Source organism: Chrysemys picta, chromosome 1 (genome assembly GCF_011386835.1).
Source record: "Chrysemys picta bellii isolate R12L10 chromosome 1, ASM1138683v2, whole genome shotgun sequence".
NCBI classification, from domain to species: domain Eukaryota; kingdom Metazoa; phylum Chordata; order Testudines; family Emydidae; genus Chrysemys; species Chrysemys picta.
The window spans coordinates 204,897,350-204,921,970 of NC_088791.1; the positions used below are offsets into that span (position 1 = coordinate 204,897,350).

The 24,621-nt window shown below is 45.9% G+C and overlaps 1 protein-coding gene across 2 annotated transcripts in view; it reads right to left on the bottom strand.

The window, feature by feature from the left end:
- Positions 1–296: 296 nt before the first annotated feature.
- Positions 297–24,621, bottom strand: part of XK (X-linked Kx blood group antigen, Kell and VPS13A binding protein) — a 29,120-nt gene continuing 4,795 nt past the window's right edge. For both annotated transcript variants that reach the window (XM_005294660.4, XM_065579137.1), the window contains exons 2-3: positions 14,225–14,487; positions 297–5,434 (exon numbers count right to left, since the gene is read on the bottom strand). In XM_005294660.4, coding sequence (XP_005294717.2) covers positions 4,605–5,434; positions 14,225–14,487 — 1,093 coding nt within the window. In that variant the 3' untranslated portion in view covers positions 297–4,604. The remainder of the gene's footprint in view (positions 5,435–14,224; positions 14,488–24,621) is intronic.

Below are 24,621 nucleotides of genomic sequence, written 5' to 3' on the forward strand. Positions count from 1 at the left end.
AAACATCAGATATCATGAGATTTGTGATAAAAATCACAAGAAATTCTTTATACTGGTAGCTCACTTACAAAGCAACTTTTCTGATATTAATTAATATCTTTAGTGGTACACGCTCTCCACTAAGAACACTGATTCCTTTTTTCTTTTTACTCCCCAAGTATAGTACCTAGATAATGCAAACACACATTACAGTTCTGTCCAAATGGATCTGGTGTGACATGAAACATGTCAATGTGGTGTAATCTTAAACGTGGGTTTCTAAAAAGTGAAGTTCTAAGAACTGGGACTGACACAAACACGTTTCATCATTTTAATCAACATTTCTTTGTTTTACAAATATATGAGAATAGACAAGAACCAGGTCCTGCAAGCCTTTATTCATATGAAAAATCAGACACACACACACACACACACACAATCATAGCTACCACTGTTCCTTCCTCAATATGAATAGCTAGGGAGCTTTAATTCATGCTCCACACTGACCAACTAGAGTGCAGATCTGACACCAGTGTTTCTGATCAATGACAGTCAATGTTGGAGCAACGATTTCTTTGTGGCCCCCTAGTCACTGCATGCATAGGATCAATGTAATCATTAGTACCCCAGGCCAGTCATGCATCAGAGCCTGAGCCATAGTACAATTTGGATGAAGGGGAAAATGTGGGTCAACAGCTATCCTTTAAAATACAGAGTCCAACGCTGCACAGGACTTCTGCCTCTGTCCTTCCTTCATACATTCTCTTCCCACCAGCAGTGGTAACACAGAGTGATCAAAAATATGTATAGCATCCGTGCTATCTGATGGGTTTATTTAACCTCTTCTCTTAGATGTAGTGACTGTATATTTGGAGCATGGCAGCCTTAAATAATAACACTTACATAGAAGTATTTGACCTATTATCTCAGATATAATTGGCTACCTCTGCATAGCTAAGGCAAAGGCATCAGAACTGCAACAAAACCCATATATAATCATCATTATAGTTATTTAATATATTCAGTAGCCTCTACATGCATTTCAATAGACCAGTATAAAAATAGTAAATAACACAGATCATTCTCTAAAAATATGTACATACATAGAACTTCATTATTTGTATGTGAAAGAAAACACTACTGACTATGTCTATGTGTATTCTAGACTCTCAGATGTCAGCTTCTGCTATTATTTATTTTAGTGTGGTATAAGTATCTTATTGGCCTGAATTTGGGAAGATTGCATTGTTCCCAAATGGCAATAACACAACACCATTATTTATCCCACATAAACCATACGAATTACGGGGGGGAATGCTTTACAAATATCTCAGAGAATTGCATTGGTATTATTCTTAATATCCTACTTGTGAGGGAATTCTGCACCACTGCGCAATGCAGAATTTGCACAGAAATTAATGTTTTTTCCGCAATTTCCTTCCCGCCCCCGCCACAGAAATGGGCTGCAGAGCTGCTGGCTGCTACTAGGGGGCACTGGACCCAGCAGAGCCAGAGGGAGGGGGAGGAAGCTAGAGGGTGCCGGGCAGCTGCAGTTCCCCACACGCCCTGAAGGAAGGAGGCACCGTGCATGAAACTCCATACAAGTCCTGGACCCAGCATCAGGCTGTTTCTCCCTCTGGATCCCTGCGCTCTGTGGGGGATGGGATGCAAGTGTCTGGGCTGCGGCGGGGGTGGGGGTCACGCAGCTGGGCTCTGGGGAGGTAGGGGGTGCATGTGAGTGTCTCGGCTGGGGGGGCGCCCTGCAGCTGGGCTCTGGAGGGGGAGGAGGTGTGGATGTCTGGCCCCCCTCCTGGGCTCTGTGGGGAAGGGGCAGAGAAACAGGAACTTGGTTGTTGTAGGGCTTTCCTTAACTCTACTCCTGCAGGAATTTTTTTGTGTCTGTATTGTTACAGACATTGGGCTGGTCTACACCAGTGGTTCTCAAAGCCGGTCCGCCACTTGTTCAGGGAAAGCCCCTGGCGGGCCGGGCCGGTTTGTTTACTGCAGGTTCTGCCGACCGCGGCTCCCAATGGCCGCGGTTCGCCGTCCCAGGCCAATGGGGGCTGCGGGAAGCGGCGCAGGCAGAGGGATGTGCTGTCTGTGGCTTTGAGAACCACTAGTCTACACTATATAGTTGCTGATAGGTATTTTGTAATGAAATACCAAAATAATTGAAACTGGTGTGACTGTATACTGTTATTTTGACAAATAAAATGTACAGATTTTTGCAGAATTTTAAAATATTGTGCACAGAATTTTAATTTTTTTGGCACTGAATTTACCCAGGAGTAACATCCCCTCTTCAGGTTAAGCTAAACTGCCTTAATTGCCAAGGGGCGAAATGTCAGACCTAGGTGCTAAATTAGCACCTACTTAGGTATTCAGGAACCTAATGATGATTGTCATAGTCATCAATTGGGTGTCTAAATAAGAAGTTAGACACCCAACTTCAGCAAAGTACAGTAGAACCTCAGAGTTACGAGCACCTCGGGAATGGAGGTTGTTTGTAACTCTGAAATGTTCGTAACTCTGCACAAAACGTTATGGTTTATGGTTCTTTCAAAAGTTTACAACTGAACATTGACTTGGTAAAGTTTCAAAACTGTACTATGAGAAGAAAAATGCTGCTTTTCCTTAATTTTTTTTGTAGTTTATGTTTAACCCAGTACTGTATTGTATTTACTTTTTTCTTTTTCTTTTGGTCTCTGCTGCTGCCTGATTGCTTACTTCCAGTTCCAAATAAGGTGTGTTTAACTGGTCACTTCTGGTGTTCATAACTCTGAGGTTCTACTGTAAGTTGGAAAATACATCCCTGTGTGTCCAACTGTACAGGCTTGGACCAAGAAAAAAAATTCTGCACTATATTCTTAGCTGGTGTAAATCAGTGTAGCTCCTTTGAAGACAATTACAGCTTCCACCATCTGTTCCTCTAACTCATTGTTTAAGAAACTTCTGCAAATGATCTAGAATGTTTTTTCTTTACACAGAAATATTGCAGTCTCCCCAAGAACTTATTCAAAACCTACCTGGGGAAGTGGACTCATTTACAGAGTAGGTGTCAAGCCCACATGTGAGTCATGTGCCCATGCCAAACTCATGCCAAGAAAGCCTTTACACTATCCCACCTCATAATGTAATGAGGTATTCAATATATATATGCCACACACACACACACACACACAGACCAAAGAAAAAAAATAATAGCTACATTGTACAACTGCAGCATGAAAACATCCAGTAATAAAAAGAGCTCAGACTCTTGCAGCATTCTAGGTGCAAGTGCAACTTGCCATGTCTCTGTCCCTACTCCCATCTCATGACAATTCTGATACAGGTGCATTGACATCATCGTTTCTTTCAAGGACGTCACGGTCTACTTTAAAGCAGAATAGAGACTTAGCCAATGAATGGTAAAAGGAATTCCAATTAATGAATTCCTGTCATTTGTTTCCAGTGGCACCCACAGTGTGTTAGGCTCAGGACAAACACAAGGCGCTGAATCAAACATGAAAGGCTGAATAAGTGAATACATTCTTCAGACTTGCAGTTCATGGATTGCATTTTAAAACAAAACAAACCTCTTTTTAAAATGCTCCGAATAAACTCTCTTTCTGGGGTGCCCAGCTGCCAAAGTGTTCTCAGCACCTTATGAAGCACACAAATCATTTTGATTAATCAAGGTGATGTTGTGCGAAAAAGTCTTTAAGCTCCTCTTTTAAAAGGACCCAAATCTCTGGCACTTCTGAAGCCAACAGGGCAAGGTAGTCCAAAATACTGATGCTGTGATAACCAAAACATAACATAAAATAAAAAAGATGGGCTGAATTTCTTCTGCTGCTATACGACCGATTGATATGGCTCTGCCTCTAGTTAGAGATATTGTGTTGGGCGTTTGGTAATGTACACGACACCCCGTCCATTCAAGGCTTTAAACATTACAGTGAATACTTTAAACTCGATCTACAAACCAAGCAGCAGCAAATGCAGACAGCAGAAAGAGTGCATCAGCCTAATGCCCTCTGGCCATTCTCAGAAATAATCATGCTCCAATACCAGCAGTAGGGAACTGGCCTGCGTCGTAGGCAGCCTAGTATAGAATGCCTTGCAGCAGTCCAATCCTGATGTCACAAAAGCCTGTGGTATGGTATTGCACCAGTCAGGATGTAAGAGCTGATTATCTGAAAAGCAGAAAACCAGCTAGACCACAGCTAATCATCTACAATTACTAGGTAGTCCAGTACCATGCTCAGCTTCCATGCTGAAGTGGCCTGCTCTCATGACATTCTCTACATATTGCATTTCCTAGGTCTTCTCATTCTCCTCAGACCTCCTGAATGAACCAGACCAGGGTCAGGTCTATTTTGCTACAATTTAAAGATGTCTCCTGTAGGGATTTCAGACTAAGCAGATGATAAACCTCTGTGTGGAATCACCATGTAATATAAATCCACAGACAGTGGTTGCTGTATGTGTACATGTGTCAAGTGTGCCATATGCATGTCAGAGTACCCATGCAGTACAGCTGCACTGGCAGAAAAATTAACAAGGCTCAGCGTCCAAGGTACACAATGCTTTGGGTAAGTGTGCAGTAGCTTTCCAGTTCTGCCTGCTTGCCACTAGCCACTTTACGCATTGGAAGAAACACTCTGATGCGGATTCCCATTCTGAGACTCATTTGTCTTGTAACTGGCCTGTGCATCATCACCAATACCATCTGGTGATTTCAAGTCTGCCTTATCCACAGGCGCGGAGGCCTTAGGCAGTTTGCAAGCAAAGCAGAGGTACTTGAAACACGACAGCAAACCTTCTGAAATACTGGATGAGAAGAGCTTTTTGCATGGGTGGCAGAACTGGTAGAACACCAGCATGAACAGGATGGCCATGCAATAGCCAATCAGCAGCTGCAAGACTAATAAAGGGGCACACACATACAGGTAGACATCTGTTTTATAGACATACCACAGCAAGAGGAGGAAGGCATTCTCAATGAACCTTAGCATATAATATACAGCCAGTCGGTACCAATTTTGGGATTTGTTAATTAAGTCAGGATCATTTAGCTTCAGCTGCACTGCTGACCAGCAGAACATGTTAATGCCAGCATACAAGAAGGTGAGGAGGCACAGTACAATGGTCGTGCCCACCCTGGTCAAAGCCTTCTCTATGTTTTCAGGGAAAGGGGACTTGCTTTGCCAAAAGAGAATCCAGGGGTAAAAGAAAAAGCCAAAGAAATTCAGGAGCACCACAGGCAGGACCCAGATTTGCAGCACAGAACTGAAAAGGACCAGGACTACAACCCGGGTGGCAATCTCAAAGCTTCTCCAGAGGAATATGCAGAGGTAGGCTGCAGCTTTCACGCTGATGTCATAATCATCATACTTAATCTTAATGGCGAGGATGTTGCAGCGTAATGCACCATATACAATCGACAGCAGAGAAAGGACCATGAAGATGCCTGGGAAAAGAAAAGATGATCAGAACCTTCAGTTTTAGCACATGTTAAATGAAACACATTCAGATAGTACAAAGCAACTGGAAAGCTGCTTTAACAGGGCAGCCAGGGACTTCCCTTCTCTAGGGCAGTGGACCCCAAACTGTGGGGCATGCCCCCTATGAGGCGTGGAGGAACGTTTTGGGGGGAGCGTGCAGTGGGGCCCAGGCCAGCCCTCACAGGGGGTGGAGAGTGCCACCCAGCCCCGCTCTGCCCCCAGCCCAGCTCCCCAACTCCAGATACAGCTCCACTCTATCTCCAGCCCAGCTCCGGCCCTGGTGCCAACCGCAGCTCCGCTCTGCCCCCACTCTGTCTAGGGTTGCCAACTTTCTGATTGCAGAAAACCGAACACTCTTGCCCCACCCCTGCCATTTTCACCCAGCTGGGGCAGAGGGTTGGGGTATGTGAGGGGGCTCTGGGCTCGGAGGTGGAGCTGAGGGGTTCAGAATGTTGGAGGGGGCTAAGGGCTGGGGCGGGGGTTGGGGTGCGGAAGGGGGTTTGGGGTCTCGCTTACCTCAGGCAGCTCCCAGAAACGGCTGGCATGTCCCTCTGGCTTCTATGCACAGGAGCGTCCAGGGGACTCCGCGTGCTGACCCCATCTGCAGGCACTCCCCTGCAGCTCCCATTGGCTGCAGTTCCCAACCAATGGGAGCTAAGGATCTGGTGCTCGGGCGGGGGCAGCATACAGAGCCCCCTGGCCACCCCTGCACCTAGAAGCTGGAGGACATGCTGGCAGCTTCTGGAAGCCTCGTGGAGCTGGCGGCGTTTGCGGCCAACCAGACTTTTAGCAGCCCAGTCAGCTGTGCTGACCAGAGCTGCCAGGGTCCCTTTTCGACTGGGCGTTCCAGTCGAAAACCGGACGCCTGGCAACCCTAGCTCTGCCCCCAGCCCAGCTCTGCCCTCACTCGCTCTCCACCCCCAGGCCAGCTCCACTTCCAGCCCCAGCTCCTTCCCCCCTCCTCAGTTATGCCCCCAGCTCCACCTTCAGCCTAAGCTCCTCTGTTGAGCCAACTGTGCAGTAATGAAGGGGGTGTGTGTGGACAGAGGCCATTACTGGTAAGGGGGGGGAGCGCGACAAGAAAAGTTTGGGCACCACTGCTCTAGGGGAAATCCCTAAGTAGTATGCAGCCATTCTACACCCCACCCACTCCTGACCCCGTCCTTTCACTGATGTAGGGGGTGTGGTCACAGTAGATGGGAGCATCACCAGAGTGTACTGTGCTCCGGCAATCCAGGGCTGACAGAATGACCTCTATGGCGTTGTTCCTGTCAGCACAAGTTAGAGCCTCTGAGGTTATTCTAGCTTCTGCCAAGGGCTAAACCAGCTCCTGGACGGCTCCAGGATTGGGGGATGAGGGGAGCAGAAAAGTAGCAGGAAGCAATGTCTGTCCCACTCTCCTCAAAAGGAAACAGAGTCTAGCAACTGTGGTCAAAACATACTACCTCACCCTTACAGAGGGAGCCCTTCTCCCTACCAAACTTACATACTAAAAACAAGGGTGAACTTGGTAGCAGCTAATACCTAGTTTATTTGACCATGAATGGAAAAGATCTAACTAACTACACTGTGTGTGGTCAGTTGATCAGACACGGATCACAGGCTGTTACTGGCACCCTACCGACTGTGATCATAAAGGTTACTTGGGGGAATAACCTTTGGGCATGGGATTTTGGCAATGGTGCTCACACCTATGGAATCAACCACCCATCGATTAGTGACTAGTGATAGGCTGAGTTAGTTTTTAAAATCACAGCTCACGATGTTTTATGTCTGATGCTACTTTTATCTGGCTGTAAATTAGGAAACACCTTGGGACATTTGTAAAAAGCAACAACCCCAAACACTATGTAAATGCTTTAATAAAATAATACTTTGCAATAGCATAGTGCTTTTCAACCTAGGATTTCAAAAAGATTTACAAAGGTACTATTATCCCTATTTTCTAGATGGGGAATGCTGAAGAAACCAAAAGATTTAAAATGTTTTTTCCAAGCTCTATTGTTTGTGCAATATCTATCTGTCTGAGGTACTTATATGGCCCCCCTCACTGTAGTATCTGAGTGCCTCACAATCTCTAATGGATTTATCCCTCACAACACTCCTGTGAGGTAGGGCAGTTTTACGGAGGGGGAACTGAGGCACAGAGACTTGCTGATGGTCACACAGGAAGTGTGTGGTGGAGCTGAGAATTGAGCCCACATGTTACAGGCCAGCACCCTAGCCACTGAACCTCCTCCGTCTCCTTGTGGAAAAGATATATGTGGCATCGACTGAACATTTATTCACCTGACTACATTTTATTTTCTTTATTTCTCTAGCTCCCCCAAAATTATAGAACCTGCCGGACTGAATTTAGAGATGCTAACTTGTAGCTATGGAAATCCATCCTTCTGCATTTCCCCCACACCTACTTATGATTGATTCCTCAAGTGAAGGGGCTTCATTGTTATTTAAACGCTGCAAAGAGTGTTTTGTGTCTGGCACCTAAGGTGACAGCTGCTGGCACTACAGCAAGGCTTTGTGTTGCCGGGATGGGCATCTCCTTACAAAGCTCCCAGGCACGTATAGCAGCAAAGTGCAGCCTCTCGCCATGAAAATGGGAGTTCGGAACTGTCATGCAGTATCTGAACTCAGTTTCACGTGAAACCGTGACAGCAGCATTTTGATACTCCAGAATATCAGTTGCTAAAGTGCTTTTTTAGCTGACTACCGGGATTTGAGCTGTAAATTAAGATACTGAAAAAATGCATCAGCAGACCCAGATAAACGAGAACAGAGTTTTCAAACCTGATGCCTAAAGTTAAGACTCCTCAATCTATAATTAGGCACCTAAAAATATGTGGCTTGATTTTTCAGAAGTGCAGAGCAGCCACAACACTGCTGGGTGCTGCGTATGTTTGGCACCCTTGAAAATCAGACCACTTTTATTTTAGGTGTTGAATTATAGATTTAAGACCCAAGTTTTAGGCATTCATGTTTGAAATTTTTAGCCTTAACCTTTGCATTTTAATACACGGGAGTGTTTTAAATGCAAACAATTAAAGTAAAAACAATAAATGATACAGTCATTTCTTTTAGAGTTTAGGGGAAAATATTTGCTGAATATTAAACTAATTGGTGATGCTACAGCACATTCTATGTTATTAGATAAAATAAGATAAACGGATTAGGTAGATCTTAATTGTCATGTCAATTATTTTAATTTAGTGCTAGCAACCAGTGCTGTCTGCAACCTTCAATTAGTGTATGCTTCATTATCCTCCAAAAGGACCGTATTCACTTCTTTATTACAGCTATTTAACCATGCTCATGAGGTTCTTCTGTTTGAAGGAATTAATCTCTGAACATGACTCTGTAAGAAATGGAGCTATTTTAGGATCTTGGAGTAACTAGGGGGATTTTCCTTGTACATTTTAACAACCAGTGTGTCTTGAAACATCCCTCAATTAATTTGGAATAGAATGTCTGAGAAGGAATTATCCATGTATTTAGACACCCAATATCAGTTTGTAAGGCCAAATAACAATTACAGTAGTATATAGCAACATGCATGTTCCGTTATGGGGAAGGATTTCTCCTGTAAAATGCATTACGTATTTGCTTATTTATCACTTGAATTTTTAGCATTTTTTCCTTAAAAATGAATTCCTATGTTTCGTACATGGTATGAGGATTTTTTAAAACATTGTCTCCTACAGAATACTGGCCAAAAGCAGAACAGCAAGTGAACACAGTTATGAATACCAATGAGAGCCTGTTCTTTCAGCACTCTTAGAAATCTTTTCTCAAGTTCAGAACTGGCTCTGGAACCACAAGAGCAAATAACTTTTAAGAGCTAATTAAGCAAAAAAATTCTTTTGCAATTTTGTTAATAAAGTGAATGCTCTCACTAAAACTGTTTTCCTGGCTCAGAAAGATTGTACTGAAAAGCTGCTTGCCACCTGTTTGACAAGCTGGCAAGCGTTCAGAACACTACTTGGTCCCCCTTTAGTGATTAAAAAAAAAATCTCTTTAACCCATTTGCCCTCACAGCTCCTGGAAGCTACTTCCTATTCTGAATGGGTATTTTCCCATTGGTAGCAATCATGTACAGCATCAGGTTGTAGCCCAAGCGTCCTCTATACCCGAAGTCCCATGCTTGTAACAGCCTACCTGTCATCAATCCAAATGCCACAATCAAGCCAGTGGGAATGATACTGTGGGGCAGCCAGGGAAGAAAATGTAAAGGAATAACATTGCCTGCAGTGGACCTGTCCCTGGCTCAGCACCCACTATGAAGATCAGTGAGGAAGTGAGGGGATGATGGAGTCAAAGATTTTCCCCTAAAGCTGTCCTAAATCCCTCAATAGCAGTGCTGTATGATAAAGGATTCCGCTCTCCTTGGAAGATTGGGGCAGTATTCTTTTTAAGAACCAGTGGTTTGAGTGACACTCTACTTCTAGCACTCCTACGGTTTTGTTTTTTTAATGACTTATGGCTGACAAAGCCTGTCCTTCCCCACCTCTTAGTAACATGAGGGTGACTGCTGCCCTACGTGAGTCATACCATGGTATGCTAACAATACTGACACCTAGCAGAACCTAGCCACTAAATCCAGATTTTTCAATCTTCGGTCTGTACAGTTAGTTACCTAAACCTGTGCTCAGGCCACTCTAAAAATAAGGCCACTTATTTTGGTACCTAAGGTTTGGGACCCAGATGTGAAAATATGGTCTAAATCCATAATTTCCCTCTTTAAAAACACTTATTAATAATACTGAAAAGTATCCCACACCTCTTAAAAATGTTGTCCTAACTACTGACAAGGAAGAGTTCTGTGGTTGACAGCTTGCTGGGATAGCAGAATCTGCCGCAGCATCTTAATATATCTGGCATTGGCAACGATGCCTCGAAATCACATAATGCTTCTCCGTCCTTGCCAAAAATCCCAGTTTATATTCACTAGGTTTGTCATGTTGCAGAAACAAATGTGTTTCAAAGGCCATGTAATCAGATACTGCCTCTTTTCATAAGAGTTATAGTCACAATTACCATCTTCTTTAACAAAATCTTTTTCAAAAGAAGCTGCTATAATACTAGGAAATCCATCCATTTCCTAGGGTAAGGGAGTTAAGAGATGATCCTGTCAAAATATACAGTAATTGAAGGTTATTTTAACTCTGTTGATGACAGTCTAAGCAAGGAGACGAAGGACCGGGGCATGGAGAATTAGTGGAGTGATGTGGTGTGGAGAACCTTGATGCGCTACAGCCTGTGCCATGAGCCTTTCTGTGACTAATTCATGAAGCTTTATTTGAGTTCTCAAAGCACTTTATAAATGTGGGTAAGTATTGTACAAGTGAGGAAGCAACTGAGACGAGAGACATTCCATGATTTGCCCAAGGACACACAGCAAATCAGCAGCAGAGAAGCACAGAACTGAAGCCTCCTGATTCCTAACCCCGTTCTAACCCCTAGACCATGGTACCCCCACATTCACACCATCGCCCAAGTGTCTGTGGTACCTTTCACAAGTACTACATTCATCCAAACAATTTCAACACAAATAAGCTGTGAGCAGATAAATAGCACCACATTTAACTCTCGGTATAAGAAAGTCCTTCTTGTCCTTGATTTAGGTCCTCCTCAGTACTACAGCTTATGAGAAGAGGCACCCATGGCAACATGCACTAATTCACAGACTAAACAAATGCACTCTGGCCAACTTTCAGCCTCCTGTTTAAAACGGGTTTAAGTTCAGATTTGAAAGTTACAAAGAAATAAGACCCAAATGTCTGAAGGAAGGATCACTGTCTGTGAAGACGCAGGTGCAATGCTTTCCAAGTAATCAGTCGGTCCCTTTCATTTAGTATTATACAGTGACACTTATCTGCTCTAGGCTGCTCCAAGCCAGGCGTGGAGGGAGAGGATGTGGCATGCATGGTAGCTGCTGTCTTTGCCTGAGTGGAGGAATTTGCTTATGAATCTGTGATTTAGAACTCTGTGAAGTTTCTTGAGTGTTTGGTTTTGGTGAACGTACCAATTGCCATTGTATTTGTTATTCTCTATCAATCCTAATGACCCGAGACAGAGCCTTTCTTCTTGGTGACAGCGGCTAGCAGCCAACAGTACTAGTGGGGAAAAAGAACCCAGATGATCTTTCTGAAGTAAACGCCATCTGCAGATCAGCACTTGGAGCCCAAGTGCTAATTACGTTGCTCAATGCAGGGTACTTCCATTCTGTTCTCATCCCCATGCCATGGTTCACCCTGCACGTGATTAATTCATCTTAGCTGTCAGGCACAATGAAGTAGCCAGAGCAATGCTTTGTCTTTCAATAATCTACACAGCTATGTGCCTAAATAAGCACTTTGGGTGCCTTTAAAAATAAAGCTGGCAGCTGCTTAAGATGACATAATATCACTATATGCTGATTAATTCCTTAGTGCCAGCTGCTTTAGATGCATTCATGCTGGTAATGGACATTGCACTGTGAAAACCCAGTTCCCTGTACAAGTAAATCCATTGCTTTTGAGAGGCCTGGAAAAGGAAACTTCATTTTGGCTGTTTAAAAAGTACCATTGCCAAAGGCTAATTGACTAGCTTTGAATAAGTAATTTGTTCAGTGATCTTAGTCCAGTCTCTTGTGACCATTTCACTATGTCATAATGTCAAAAAAATGCAGTGTGTATATCCCAACATGGAAAAGAAGGCTGCTGCCAGTCAGCAGTGAGGTACTTTGACAGATATGTGTGGAAAGCCTGTATGCTGTGTGCTTGCCGTACACCTGGCCATAACCTGATCAGTCTAAATTTCACTCTTTCAATCTCTTTGCATGCTGAGCTGCGCCTTCTAACTAGGGTGCATCACCTCTAAATCAGCACTGTTGTATTGCTAAAGAATGCAAAGGTGTGTGCATGGGGTCGTAGAAACACAGCTTTGCTGGACGCAGACTATGACTTGAATTTTTTGTAAGCATCTTTTGTCAGCAGCATCAGCACACCTGCCATATGGGAGGTCCTGGTCTACAGTCAGCTCCGCCTACTTGTTTTCTGTGCAAGGTGATACAAGGAGCATACAGTGTGATGGGGGAAGTGCCCATTACATCTAAAATGAATACTTCGGATATGCATCCGAAGAAGTGGGCTGTAGTCCACGAAAGCTTATGCTCTAATAAATTTGTTAGTCTCTAAGGTGCCACAAGTACTCCTGTTCTTCTTTTTGCGGATACAGACTAACACGGCTGTTACTCTGAATACTTCAGCTCAGTCAACAGACCACATCGGTTGCATGCTGTCATGCAGCCCAGGTGAGAAGTGTAATAAAAATGACAAGGGGTCAGTTGATCGTCAGTGGGACAAAATCATCTGCCTCTCTGACCATCAACTTAGACCTACGTTTCATACTTAATGAGTCAGTGAGATCAGGGCCACCCTTACCGATATGCAAAGTACGCAGCTGTGTAGGGCACCAGGAAATTTGGGGCACCACATTTCCTGGTGCCCTGTGCAGCTGCGCGCTGCTCCAGCCCCTGCTCCGGCTCTTCCCCAGGGCTCCCGCCCCTGCTCCACTCCACTCCAGCCCCACCCCCACTCCCCTGAGGACTCCAGAAGCAGTTGGGCCTGCACTGACCAGTAAGTAGAGCGACCCGGCCCCAGCCTGCTCCACTCCCCTGGCTCCCACCTGCGCCGCCGGTGAGTGCTGGGGGGGTGGTTCCCCTTTCCCCCAAGCCTGGGAGCCAGGGGAGCAAAGCAGGCTGGGTCTGGGTCACTCCACTTCCCGCAGGAAGAGGCCAGCCCCACTCTCCCTGTCCGCCCCGGAGACCTGGGGCCAGACCTCCCCCTTCTGCGGAGTCCTGGGGCGGGGCCCCACACAGCCCCCCCACGGGGGGCTGCATAGGGCAGCAAAATAGCTAGGGGCGGCCCTGAGTGAGATAACAGCTGCCACCATCATAACTGTCCTCACTAATGAGCCAGAACCTGCATGTGCATACCTGCCCTCTCCCCAAGTTGCAGCTAAAGTACAATATTTAGATAAGTTGTTACATGGGGCTCTTCTCGAGGCTTCCCCAGCTGCAAAACCAACAAAGGTGCATAGCCTGCCTGGGCTTCTCAGCCAAAGGACCCATTCAGTAATCTGGCAGGGAAGCACCTTTGCTGAGGCAGCTACCTAAAGCTCACTGAGCTGATCAAATCCTTCCTCTTCTTACCTGATTGATAACTGGGCCTTAGAGAACGTCAGCTGGGGAAGCACAGGCCCATGTCCTTCTGGTGCCACAGCAGAAGCAAGGGCTACCTTGGCAACAGCCAAGGAAGAAGAAATCCTTTAAGGTTTCTCTGTATGTATTTTATTTATTTCTTAAAGTAGTAGTTCTTTGTTCCAGCATGGAGAAATTATGCTCTACCATATACCCAGGCCAAGTGTTTAATGGGGAACACAGGGCAATTTTTTTCTCCTTAAATATAGCTCAATTCCTCTGTCTCCTTGATAAGCTGTCTCCTTCTCATGCCATGATCTACAAGATTGCTTTTTATACAGCGCTCAAAAGATGCCACAATAAGTGCTTTAAATCAAAATTTGATAGGGTAGAGGAGAACCTGGGTGCAGTACAAAGTAACAGCTGGCTGAAACCCACTGGAATGTGCCCAGCAAATGAAGTTGTTTCAAACCTGTTCCTCCAGCTGAGGCAAAGGAAGGCAGCTCAGCAGAGAGTAACCTCTGACCCTCCAACTCTCATTCCACCAATATATAGACTGGACACAAACTATACATACTTCTAGCTGCTGTGATCTCCTGCTGCAGGACACATATATACAGCTGAAGTGTCAGCTGAGGCGCGGAGCCGAGGAAAGCCTGGATCACAGATGCCCTGCTGAATGCAGATCTATGTGTAAACAGTTTGCCTTCAGCCTGGCCCACTTCCTTCTCAACTTCTTCTGAATGTCCATCTTTAGGCATCTGCCTCTTCTTGGTGATGCTGACATAAGGCTCTTCAAATCTCCCCGCATGAAAGTAAATGTAAAAGACCTCCACACACCTGGAAGTAAATCAACAGATAAGAGTGATAGGAAAAAATCAAGGGTCTTCCAATAGTCTTATCAACATTCTAAGCAATTTTCACAATTGCTAATACTGTGTGCCCTGCTCTCTGATAACCAATTAATTTCCCAACTTTACTGTGTTACGACTAGGGCTCTACCAAATTCACATCCATGAAAAATGCATTCAAACCATGAAATCTGGTCTTTTGTGTGCTTTTACCCTATACCAGAGGTTCTCAAGCTGTGGTCCGCGGATCACCAGTGGTCCACGAGCTCCATTCAGGTGGCCAGCGGATAGTTCCCTCTAAGATGTGCGCCTGGGTGGCCGTACACAGAAGAATGAAGGGCCAACCCACCTAATTAGATGCCTGGACCCCTGGAGAAGATGAACATGTAAGGTGAGTGGTGGCCTTGGGGGGAATAGGAAGAAGGTGGGAGAAGGCAGTTGGGTGAGAAGAGGGGGTGGTGGGAATCAGTAGCGTAGCTAGTAGGGTGCAGGGGAAGCAGCCCGCAGCACGGCCGGCAGCCAATGGGGGGGCGCGGCCGGAGGAGGCAGAGCGAGGGGGGAGGCGCAGCATGGTGGCCCACACAGCGTGGCCGGCAACCGCAGCCGGAGGAGCGAGGGGGGGCGCAGCAGGGAGGCCCGCACAGGGCGGCCAGCGGCCGTGGCCGGGGTAGTGAGGGGGGGCGCAACAGGGCGGCCTGCAGCCGCGGCCGGAGAAGAGAGGGGGGGCACAGCAGGGCGGCCTGCAGCGCGGCCCGCAGCCAATGGGCCGGGGTGGCGGGCACGGCCGGAGGAGGTAGAGCAAGGGGGGGTGCAGCAAGGCGGCCCACAGCACGGCCGGCAGCCGTGGCCGGAGGAGCAAGGGGGGCGCAGCATGGCGGCCGGCAGCCAATGTGGGGGACGGCACAGCCGGAGGAGCCAGCCAAGGGAGGGGCGCGGAACGGCCAGAAGAGGAGCCAAGGGGGGCGTGGCCAGAGGAGGAGCCAAAGGGGGGTGCCTTTTTTATGTTTGCTTCCCCTGCTCTTGGATCCTGGCTACGCCACTGGTGGGAATTTGGAATATGCAGAGCTGTGGCGGCCAGAGAAAGCCAGCTCCAGGGCTGCGGCTGCTGGGGAGAGACAGCCCTCCTTCCCAGTCTCAGCTCTGTGGCTGCTGTGGCTGGGGAGAGAGGGAGAGACCCCCCTCCTTCCCAGTCCCAGCTCAGGGGCTGCCGTGGCGGGGAAGAGAGGGCACATCCATCGCATTAGAGAGGTAAGACTACTGATACATCTCTACCCTGATATAACACTGTCCTCGGGAGCCAAAAAATCTTACTGTGTTATAAGTGAAACCGCATTATATCGAACTTGCTTTGATCTGCTGGAGTGCGCAGCCCCCCAACCCCCGGAGCATTGCTTTACCGTGTTATATCCAAATTCATTTTATATTGGGTCGTGTTATATCAGGGTAGAGGTGTATTAAAATATGAGTTGTGTGCTTTTATTTATAGAACAAAAATAGTTAATTATTATTAAGGGTTTTTTTATATAGCACTTTGTACCATTAGCTAACTATTGTAAAGCACTTTGGATAAAACAACATTTGGAAAGATCATTAAGTGGTCCGCTGAGACCCTCAGCAATTTTCAAGTGGTCCGCGAAAAAAAAAACTTTGAGAACCACTGCATACTATGCAGATTTCACAGGGGAGACCAGCATTTCTCCAATTGGAGGTCCTGACCCAAAAGGGAGCTGCGGGGGTGAGGGGGGAATCGCAAGGTTATTTTAGGGGGCCACAGTACTGCCATCCTTAATTCTGTGCTGCCTTCAGAACTGGGTCGCCAGAGAACGGCGGCTGTTGGCCGGGCGCCCAGCTCTGAAGGCAGCGCCCCGCCAGCAGCAGCACAGAAGTAAGGGTGGCATTACCATACCAGAGTTTAGCACCTGGCCAGTACCGTTGCTCTCCAGCTGCCCAGCACTGAAGGCAGTAAGGGTAGCAATACTGCAACCCCCCATATAATAACCTTGCAACACCCCGCTCCACAACTCCTTTTTGGGTCAGGACCCTACAATTACAACACCATGAAATTTCAGATTTAAATAGCTGAAATCATGACATTTACGATTTTTAAAATCCTATGACCATGAAATTGACCAAAATAGACCGTGAATTTGGTAGGGCCCTACTCATAATGGTGAGTTGTCCTCTTGAAGCGACATTAATATCCATGAATCTACTCACCGGGGTAAGCGTTTTCAGGATCAAGCCTTTGATTTGTATTAATGACCCAAATTATAAGTAACTGTCATCTGAGTTCTAGATTTGTGATGGGGAATTATATATCCCAACCTGAAAGCAAGGAGCCATGACAGCCAGCCAGGTGCATTATCTGACCAGAACATCCCACAGCCAATGGAGATTACTACTATTACAATTCAGTATCTATAATTAAGGCTAAGATTTTGTCATGGTTATTTTCAGTAAAAGTCATGGACCGGTCACGGGCAATAAACAAACATTCATGAAAGCCGTGACCTGTCTGTGACTTTTGCTGCTGCGGCTCCATGCTGCTTTCCCCCACAACTGTGGTTGCTGGGAGCTGCAGGATTCCCCCTCCGCCTACAGTGGCTGGGAGCTGCAGGGTGACCATATTTCCCAAAGAGAAAACGGGACACCCCAGCCGTTCGTCCAAGGCATCCCCCTCTTCCTACACGAGGCTGTTGCCTGTCGCTGGAACCCTGAGGAGGGCCCCCTCAGGAGTCTGTCACCTATCGCTGGAACTTTGCAGGTGCCCCCCTCCCCTGTCACTTGTCGCTGCTGTTGCCTGTCGCTGGAACCCTGCCAGGGCCTCGCTGGCTGCCAGCGCCAGAGTCCCGAGCCCCTGGGGCTGAAGCAGAGAATGTCACGGAGGTCTCTGGAAATCGCGGATTCCGTGACTTCCATGACCTCCATGACATAAACGTAGCCTTACCTATAATAAAATTCTAGGATTGTCATTCTTTCTGCGTGTCACTCAGGCTTAGAATATCTGAGAGTCAGTGTGAAGCAATGGAAACAGCTACAAGCATAGTGGAGAGTTCTTTTTGTTAAGAATATCACCAGTCTGAATAATCACTAGGATTTGTGGTCTGTTAACATATAATTTTTAAAGGTCTCAGCCATTTTGACTTTATGAATTATACCTATGCAACAGCACAGGCTTTCAGCTACAATAAGACATGTATCTATGCCATTCCAAGAATCCTAGACCATTGTGCAATCTCAGGTAACTTAACCAATCACCACCCTTACTCTATAGCTAATTTGTATGCAACAATTTCATTGGTTGTGTGAGGGAGACTGCACAGATGATGGATTACCTGGCCCAACTGCCACCGTTCTTCAAAACACCCGCCAACACACAACCAGGACCCACAAAAGCCCCCAAACACATATAGCCCCTCACTACAGCATATACCCCTCATTTGCCAAGCACACAATGTAACACTACTTTCCCAGCACCACACTCTCATTTGGCCAGCCTCACTTATACATCCCATAGAACAGTGGCCATGAGTCATCACCAGGTTGAATCATCACTGAATTGGTGGGCTGTTACCATCCAGTTTTTAAATTCTCAGCCATTTAGAGCTTTTTTTAGACAAATTACTTTAAATGATCAGTTAGAAAATACATTGAAGAGCTCAGATTATCCTAGTGATGGCGCCTCTCCTCCCTTGAGCCCTGTCAGCAGCAAGATAGGAAGGGACTTCTGTTGGTGAGCAAACTATGACTATATTAATATTAATATTCCAGTGGGCTGCTCCAGAGAGTAATGTCTGTTGGAGCTAGAAGCTGACTGGAAAGTCTGTATGTTTTAAAAAAACAACCCATGACTGAGAACACACCATTGTCCCAAATAAAACATTTTAACAATAAACTGTAGAAGAGTTTAGGCTTTTGAAGAGTGCCTGCTGGTCAGGTAGACCAGGAATACTCAAAGAAGCAAACTAAAACTTCTGCTATCTGGGTTGTGTTGGGATTCTCTCTAATTCGCAGGGACAGGGGTGGGGTTAGGAGTCTTATTTTTAAATAAACTGGTACGCTGTTTCCCTATCAGAACCACAACTAAGGCAACACATGACAGCAAATGCTCTGAACCAGACTGTCCATACCTGGTGTGCTTCTGTGTACCACCACTAAAGCATTAATGGTACCTTTTCTCTAATAAAATGCAATTGACCTCTAAACCTCACCCCTGAGAGAGCATTACTGCAATCCTTCCACTTGGAGACTGAGTCCCAGATCCTCAGAGGTATTTACGTGCTTAACTCCCATTGATTTCAATGGAATATAGGTGCCTCAATACCTTTGAGGATCTGGGCCTGAGTTACTTTCTTCCTTCACACAGGACTAGCTCCTGTCCCAATCACAAGCAACCCACGAGGCAGAAAGTAAGCAGCATTTCTTCATTCTCCTTGCACAACTTCTATTCTACCAATCCCAGTGTTAGTAGCTGGGGCCAGCAAATGAAGAGCAAAGTCACACGTGGATGCTAAGTACACTATAAGCACTGTTAGACTAATCACTAGAAAAATCACAGCTAACTGTGCACTAAGCTCAGCTATGGGTAATATTTTTAAAAGCACCCATGTAACTTAGGAGACAAAAATTCCAACACTTAATGAACCATTCAGGTTTATATTTTCAAACTTGCCCGCGGGACATGGAAACTCAATTCCCATGAATTTTAGTGGGCATTGGGCTTCCAAATTGTCAGGCGCCTTTGGAAATTTCAGCCTATCTTTTGTTCCTGCAGTTCACCACATTTAAGTTTGGGTATAGCAGGCATTTCTCTGGTTGTAGTAGTATGTGAATTTTACAGCCAGAGGGGAATTTTTCAGCAAAAAATTTTTTTTGTTGGAAAATGCTGATTCGTTGATACCAAAACTTTTTGCAGAAAAGGGTGGGTTTGAACAATTTCCTGTTTGTTTGTTTTTTAAGTTTCTAAATTGTTGAAATTGGATTAAAGTTTCATTTTTGGTTCAAAATGACTTTTTGTTTTGAAATGAAAGTTAATTTAAGGTAAATATATATATAAATTAAAATTCAAAATTGAAATGAAATGTTTCAAAATTATTGAAAACAAAACATTCTGACTGACCTGATCCAAAAAAATTTTGGATTTTCAATTAATGAAAATTTTTGACATTTTGACTTTTCATATCAACTCAGGAGCAGAAAAGTTTTCCACACCTTGAAAATTCTCATGGAATGGGAAAACCACCCAACTGTAGTGAATTCCTTGTTTCTTTTCTGTCAGTGTTCTGTAAATACAGTTTTGCACACAACAAAATGTTTAATTTCTTTCTATTGCGTTAAGTACCAAAACTTTGTACCCCTGACTTCAATGGACCAGGATTTGCTCACCAGTGTTTTGCATAAAAGCCCTTGGTATTATCCTTTTTTGCCTCTTGCAAGAGAATTGTTTATTACTGTGTAAGTAGAGGTAGTCCCTGCTGCAGACAATTTGTAACCAAGTACCCACTTTAGAAGAGTTCTGGTAGCTGAGTGGTTAAGATACTCAGCTACATTCCTAAAAGTTGTGGGTTTGATACTTGCTTGATCTCATGCTGAAAGGCCACCTCCCATTAACCTAGCTGCTCCATGGGGTTAAAGAAGCCAAAGGTGGTCGGATGCGATGCTGGCTCGATCACGCCATTGTGTACTGTTGGCTAGGGAACTGATGTGCCTTAACCATGCTGGCCTGATGAGCCAGTGACTTGTAAGAACTTTGACCCCCTTCTAGACCCATATTAGAACTTAATGAACAGTAGGGGTGGAGTGTACACTATATTGGCCTAACTTTACTTCTACTGAAGCCAGTAGTACTCCAATTGATTTCAGTGGGAACACAGTTCAGCCACGCTGAGTGCTTTTGAAAATCCCATTCTACACATTGTACTTGCTGTAATAGATACAGTTCAGAACAGATACAGACAGAAAGGAGCAAACTGTCACAGGACAATGACACACACAGGCACTCACATGGGAGACCTAAGTTGCTGTACCTGAGCCAATGAATATTGAATTATTTATACAAAGTGGAACAGCTTTAAGAGGCAAGCCTGAGAAAGCCCCATAACCCAGTGGTTTGGGCTGTCATCTAACATGTGGTAAACCTAGGCTCAAGTCTCTGTTCCCTATCAGGTAGATGGGAGACTTGAACCTATATCTCCCACAGCCTGAGTAAATACTCTAACCACTGGGCTAAAAACTATAAGGGAGGGGAGGAACTCCTTCTCACCCTCCAGGAGAAAAGGCTTAGGCTCCTAACTTTAGGAAAATTGGCTGTGAATCCCTAGCAGAAGGAGACACCTCCCTCCAGCTCAGATTTATGTGTCTATGCCCCTTAAGGAGTGTGACCTTATCACACACCCCTCTCCTCCACATTTCCTAGTGGCTAACTTAGGCAGCTTCCTGCTCAGCTTGCTAGTGTAAGGGGACTGTTGGCCCCTTACTAACATTCAGTGGGGGTGTTTTGGTTGGCTAGCTCCCAGTACCAAAAGGGGAAGGGTCGATGGGAAATCAGGACCCTGAGACTGACAGTCCCCAGGAACAATGGGGAGAGGCCAACGCTCCAGGTCAGCCTGATTGACAGGGTGGGCAGGCTAATCAAGGAGTCAGGAGGTCGGGGGGGGGGGGGTCCCGTCCTCAGTGTGAGCTGGAATTGCCTGGGTCAGACAGAGTGGGGCCGAGCTAAGGAGAGAGCAGGGGCCCAAGCTGAGCTGGGGAGCAGAGCTGCAGCCCCAAAGCCAGAGCACAGCCCAGAGAGAGCAGACCTGCCCTAGGAGCAGAGCTGCAGCAACTAGAGCCAGAGGGGCCAGACAAGCAGCCAGGAAGCAGGTCAGAGCTGGGAGCAGAGTCACAGAAGAAGCCTGCAGAGCAGACCTGCCCTGGGAGCAGAGCTGTAGCAACCAGAGCCAGAAGGGGCAGAGAAGCAGCCCAGGGAGCTGGAGGCAGAGCAGCCGTGCTGAGGCAGAGTGGAGCAGTCCGGAGCTGGGTGCGGTGAGCAGCTGGGGAGAGCCAGGGGGACCCTGGGCAGTGGGCCCAGCACAGGGAGACGCCTCAGCCAAGAGGCTCTGCACGCCCAACTTGGAGGGGGGTCGTAACCCTGACAGGGCGGGGGCGACGCTGGGAAGAAGGGTCCTGCCACCTAGAACCTGAGAGCGTGTGGACACCGCCAGAGCAAGTGTCCGACCCACAGCATCTCTGCAGCACAACCAGAGCCTGAGAAGGAGCCTGGGACCTACAAGAAACAGACTGTGACCTGCCCTGACGTTCAAGAGACACTGTTTGTGATGTTCCCTGCCACAGAGCAGGGTGATGTGTTTCCTTTAACCTTTCCCATTTTTCCTTATTCCTTTGTAAACTAATTGTTAATTAAATAAATTGTATTGCTTTAAATCGTGTGTAATGATCAGTGGGTCAGGAAAGCATCCAGTGCAGAGAGAGCACCCCGGAGTGGGGACATCCTAGCCCCTGACATAGCTGACCACAGCAAGGTTGGGGGTCAAGCCCCCCAGGAATCCTGGGCCCAGCTTTGTTGGGGTTACGAGGACTCTGCCAGACAGGAGAGTGGAAGGGGAGTCCTTGAGGGCAGGGAGGCCTCTGGGTAAAGAAAGTGGGAGCGAGGACTCAGATCCTTCTGCTAGCCCATTTCACCGGGGTAGTGCAGAAGCCAGGAAAGTTCCCCACAATAGCGGGACCATTCCCCCGCTTACACGAGCCTCTGCAGACCCCATTCTTAGGTGCTTAACACGCTTCTGCTTGTCATGTATAGAGAGCCTGAGCACCTTACTTTGGGCTGTTGATTCTACTAGGTAGCATGCTGCCTAACATTTAGACATTGTAATGTTCAGCTTAAGACCCCTTTGTGGATCTAGTCCCTTTTCTCTTGGGTGCCACCTGTGGCAATGTTTGGGAGAGTTGATGACTATGGTACAAATAATAAAGGGAGAATTTCATGAATCCCAGAGTGATAGCTCTGATTACTAATTATCTGTATTGCGATAGTACATAGGAGCACTAGTCATGTACCATTATGCTGTGGTCTGTACAAACACAGAACAAAGAGACAATCAGTTAGTTGGATGAGATTTTACTTGGCCAAAGTGCAATTTGAGGTTTTGTCCAGAAAAGAACATTAAACCTTCCATTGAAATGCTTTTAAGTCACTTTGCTTTTATAGTCTCCTTCAATTTAGATGTTAAAGTGTCTCCATTTCAAAAAAGAAAATTCTAAATAAGTGTAAGTACCTTTTCCAAGCATTCAAAGGAATAACTGCATTCACAAAGCATGGCATCAACCTGAAGAGCCACAGAAATCCCAGACAGTGTCCTGCAGTCACTTTGTCCCAGCCAATTACATTGAAATGTCTCCTTTCTCAGACTTGCCTATATCTCAAAGACCGGAGTCAGGTCACTGGGTGATATTGGCAATATCACTCTACAAATCACGTTGAGTGCTTATAGAGAAACTGTTCCTATTACAGAGGGGAAAATTAAAATTGGCAAAAGGTAAGTGATATGCTCTTTCATAGCACAAACATTCTCTCCATGAACAGGAAGGCTGCTAGCTATATGATGTCCCTGTTGTAATTAATTTTGTGACAGCAAATGTCTAGCTAATATAGGTGGTACTGAGGATGATACAAGAAGCAGGCTTATAAAATATACTTATTCTGTCATCTGCAGGAACCAAACAGGGCTAGACATTGTAGCTTGGCAAGCCAGTATTTTTTCCAGGTGGCTGCCATCTTGTGCTCCAGCATCTGAGCGTTCATGTGGAAATAAATAAATAAATAAAAGAAGGAAAGTAAATCTCTAACCTTTATGATTACAAAGAAAACCTTCAAAATGTGAACTGGGCGTCAGCCAGTGAGCCAAACTTAAAGTGCCCAGCAGAGCACACATTATCATATGCTGTACGTCAGCGTGAGCTAGTGAAAGTGGCGTCTCATTTTGACTTCTCAAATGGGCACAGGTTGGTCCTGGAGCAGAACTTGGGGCAGGTCTACACTACGGGGTTAAGTCGACCTAAGTTATGCAACTCCGGCTACGTGAATAATGTAGCTGGAGTCAACATACTTTAGGTTGACTTATTACGGTGTCTAAACCGCACTAGGTTTCTCCCGTCAACTTACCTTATGCTTCTCATTCCACTGGAGTATTGGAGTCAACGGAAGAGCAATCGGTGGTCGATTTATTGGGTCTTTACTAGACCCACTAAATTGACCCCCAGTAGATTGATCGTCACAGCATCGGTCCACAGTAAGTGGAGACAAACCCTTAGAAGAGTACCTCTACTTTTTTTTTCCTATCCCAATTCGACCCTTGAATTTTTACAGTATTTATATTATTCAGTTTGTAAATTCCTAGAGATAGAGTTGGAAAAAACACCTCTTCTAAAACAAGGCAGCAGATCACTCTGCCATGCAAAGAAACTTGAAATTAGACAAAGGTTTCTAACCATCAGAGGAGTGAAGTTCTGGAACAGCCTTCCAAGGGGAACAGTGGGGGCAAAAAACCTAACTGGGTGCAAGACTGAGCTTGATAAGTTTATGGAGGGGATAGCATAATGAGACAGACTACAATAGCATGTAGCCGCTCAGCAAATATTTCCAACAGATGGTGATTGGACTCTAGATGGGGAAGGCTGTGAGTTGCTCTACATAATTCTTTCCCAGGTGTCTGGCTGGTGGGTCTTGTCCACATGCTCAGGGTCTAACTGATCATCATATTTCAAGTTGGGAAGGAACTTTCCCCTGGATCAGATTGGCAGAGACCCTTCGGGGTTGTTCGCCTTCCTCTGCAGCATGGGGCATGGGTCACTTGCAGGTTTAAACTAGTGTAAATGGTGAATTCTCTGTAACTTGAAGTCTTTAAACCATGATTTGAGGACTTCAGTAACTCAGCCAGAGGCTAGGGGGTGGGTGGGTGAGGTTCTGTGGCCTGCAATGTGCAGGAGGTCAGACTAGATTATCATGATGATCCCTTCTGATCTTAAAGTCTATGCGTGACCTGCTCCTGAGGTGGACACAGAATCTACTGTGCAGACTAGGGGGTGTAATGATGTAGTTAGTATTCAGGAAGAGGGTGCTGCTCTA